This window comes from Manihot esculenta, chromosome 5, assembly GCF_001659605.2.
Source record: "Manihot esculenta cultivar AM560-2 chromosome 5, M.esculenta_v8, whole genome shotgun sequence".
NCBI lineage: Eukaryota > Viridiplantae > Streptophyta > Magnoliopsida > Malpighiales > Euphorbiaceae > Manihot > Manihot esculenta.
Window position 1 is genome coordinate 4,758,878 of NC_035165.2, and position 2,777 is coordinate 4,761,654.

The 2,777-nt window shown below is 45.1% G+C and overlaps 1 protein-coding gene across 1 annotated transcript; it reads left to right on the plus strand.

Annotated features, from left to right (window-relative positions):
- The first annotated feature begins 575 nt into the window (after positions 1-575).
- Positions 576-2,515, plus strand: LOC110615981 (protein FIP2). Its single transcript, XM_021758259.2, has one exon. It carries the CDS (start codon positions 1,150-1,152, stop codon positions 2,218-2,220), a length of 1,071 nt encoding a protein of 356 aa, XP_021613951.1. The 5' UTR covers positions 576-1,149; the 3' UTR covers positions 2,221-2,515.
- Positions 2,516-2,777: the final 262 nt, after the last annotated feature.

Here is a 2,777-nt window from a genome sequence, read left to right on the forward strand (position 1 = left end):
TTGAATTACTTCTGAATTTTGTTATTTACTGATTCTTCTTTCCTTTTTCCCCCATTTTGAGAAGGATGGCTCTCAGAATCTCCTTGCATAAAGGGCTTACCAAGTTTATAAGCTATACAAATGCAAGGATGAAAAAAGAACACATAAGGAAATAAAACAGCATATATGGACCTGTATCTGCTTGTGTTTCCCCGATTCTTGTAAAGTTTTTTCAGACAAGAAAGATAAGAAAATGTAATAATGACATTCAAATCCCATCTCGTCGATCAGAAAGAAAAACAATAACAGATATGGGTTGAGAAATGCAAGTAATTAAAAAGTATTTTCCAAATTTTACGAATGAGTAATTATTAGAAATTGACGTAAGCCAATCATATCCATGATGGCATATTTTAAATCATAATAGCAGTCTTTGGAACTAGGCCCGGACCAATAAATAAAAATATAAGAAAGTCCATTTCATTTTGCAAAGCCCAAATAATTTTATTTTATTTTAAAAAAGACAAGCCCGATTGAAAAGTTAGGTAGATTCACATGTAATAAAACCCCACAGGCCACAACCACCTCTAAAACTACTACTCCTGTCATCACTCAAAACTCAATGAGACCACCACAGCCTCCGCAGTTAAAGAAAAAAAAAAAAGAAAAGAAAAGAAAAACAGAGAAGGGGTGCGTGCCGAAGCAGGCAAGTGAGAGCGGAGCCACCCTAGGCGCCCGGTGAGTTATCTAAAACAATGGGGGGATGTATGACATCATCAATTCCCATGATGCCTAAAGTCAGAAAGTGGACCTCTTTTGTCCCTCGCCTAGGGCAGGGTGTGCGCAGCCCATTCCGTGGCGCACGTTAGCCCTCCCCCACCCCACACCTAAGCGGTGGCCTCATCCTTCTAGATCTCAAAATCAGCCGCACACCCCTCCCACCCCCCACCCACCCCACCCTTTTACACCCCCAATCAAATTCAATATGTCACCAAACCCCACTTTCCCCACCACAACCTCAACCCTCTATTATCCTTTTTCCACCGCCACCACCACCACCACGACTACCAATTTCCCTCCTTCGCTAACGCTCCACGCCTCCCTTTTTTCTCTTCCCCTTTTCCTATTTCTTAACTTCGACCGCCGCTGCCCTTAACCTACGTCGCATCTATGTCCGCCCCTGGTGCTGGATCTCCTTCGCCCCAAGATCCTACCCTTCCATCCAATCCACTACCGGCGCTCCCTGCGCCACCGCAGCCGTCCACCAATCCACGCCGTCTGCCACCACCATGTTGGTCCCACGATGAGACGGTCGCCCTGATCGACGCCTACTGCGACAAGTGGTACACGCTTCGCCGTGGTAACCTGAAGGCCAATCATTGGCAAGAAGTCGCCGACGCCGTTGCTCGCCGATGCCCAGCTGCATCCCCGCCGAAGACCGCGGTGCAGTGCCGCCATAAGATGGAGAAGCTCCGCAAGCGTTACCGCACCGAGATCCAGCGAGCGCGATCCATGCCCGTGTCAAGATTCTCTTCTTCTTGGGTACATTTTAAGCGTATGGACGCCATGGAAAAAGGCCCACAGGCTAAAATGGATTATAATTCTGAGAGCGATGGGGACGATAATGAGGACGAAAACGAGGAGGACGATGATAATCGAGGTTTCTACATGGATAACCACAGGAATGGGAGTACTATTATGAATACAAGGAGCATTCATAAGCTGTATCGAAATGGAATTGGAGGAAACACCGGGAGTAATTTGAGTGGGAGCGGTTCTGGTGCTAGTGCCGGCAGTGGTTTTAGAATTAGAATACCTACCGGAGTTAGTATAGCGCAACCAGGACCCAAGTTTTATGCCAAAGTTGATCAGAAGTATGGTGTAAACCCTAATTTGAGTTCTAATTCCACTCCTAAACCTAATTTTGGAGGTGGATCCGTGTCTGGATCTGGGTTGGGGAGCAGTAGGGTTTTGAAGGGGTCTGATGAAACAGGAAAGAAGAGGGAGAGGGAACCAATGGAGGAGATGGTGGCGGCAATAAAGGTATTAGGGGATGGGTTTGTGAGGATGGAACAGATGAAAATGGAGATGGCTAGGGAGATCGAGACCATGAGGATGGAGATGGAGATGAAGCGCACTGAGATGATTCTCGAGTCACAGCAGCGGATTGTTGAGGCCTTTGCAAAGGCCTTCTCGGAGAAAAAGAAGAAGCCCAAGAGAATACCTTCACCGGAGTCATAGTACTCGGTTGATCCTGCAGAGATGGCGGCTGGTGGTGAGGGATTCTTTGAAATGGCCTGCATTAGGCTTCAATGGACAGACAGAGATGCGTAAGATGTTTAGTTGCCTATCCAGCCTCTTGCTTTGTGATTAAAGGGTAATTAGGAAGCTATGAAACTTTGATATGTTGTAGCCTAATTTTGGAAGAATGTAGCTTTATTTTGTTGCAAGGGCTGTACTTTTGATTTTAAGGTCCAGGATTGAAGTTGTCACTTTCTATATGTGCTTGAATGATGCTTGGATTTAAGCTTACTTCAGTTGGGTTTTCAAATGTTTGGATTGGATGCTCCAAAACACTGAAATGGAAACCAAATTATAGGATTAAGAAATTGTCTGTCTGAATGATATTGCTTGATGTTTGTTTGTGGAATTTAGCTAACTTCATGTTTGTAATATCTCTGGAAAGCCAACTCAACAGTTGCAGTTTCTCCTGAAAAAGAGAGAGAACCATACCCTAGGTTAGACTATTAACTTTTTATCTCCACTAGGTTGTTAACAGGGTCGTGGTTCCTGTGTAA

What these genes read in the sequence shown, in the direction of transcription:
- LOC110615981 (XM_021758259.2), top strand. Translation starts at nt 1,150, where the DNA reads ATGTCCGCCCCTGGTGCTGGATCTCCTTCGCCCCAAGATCCTACCCTT.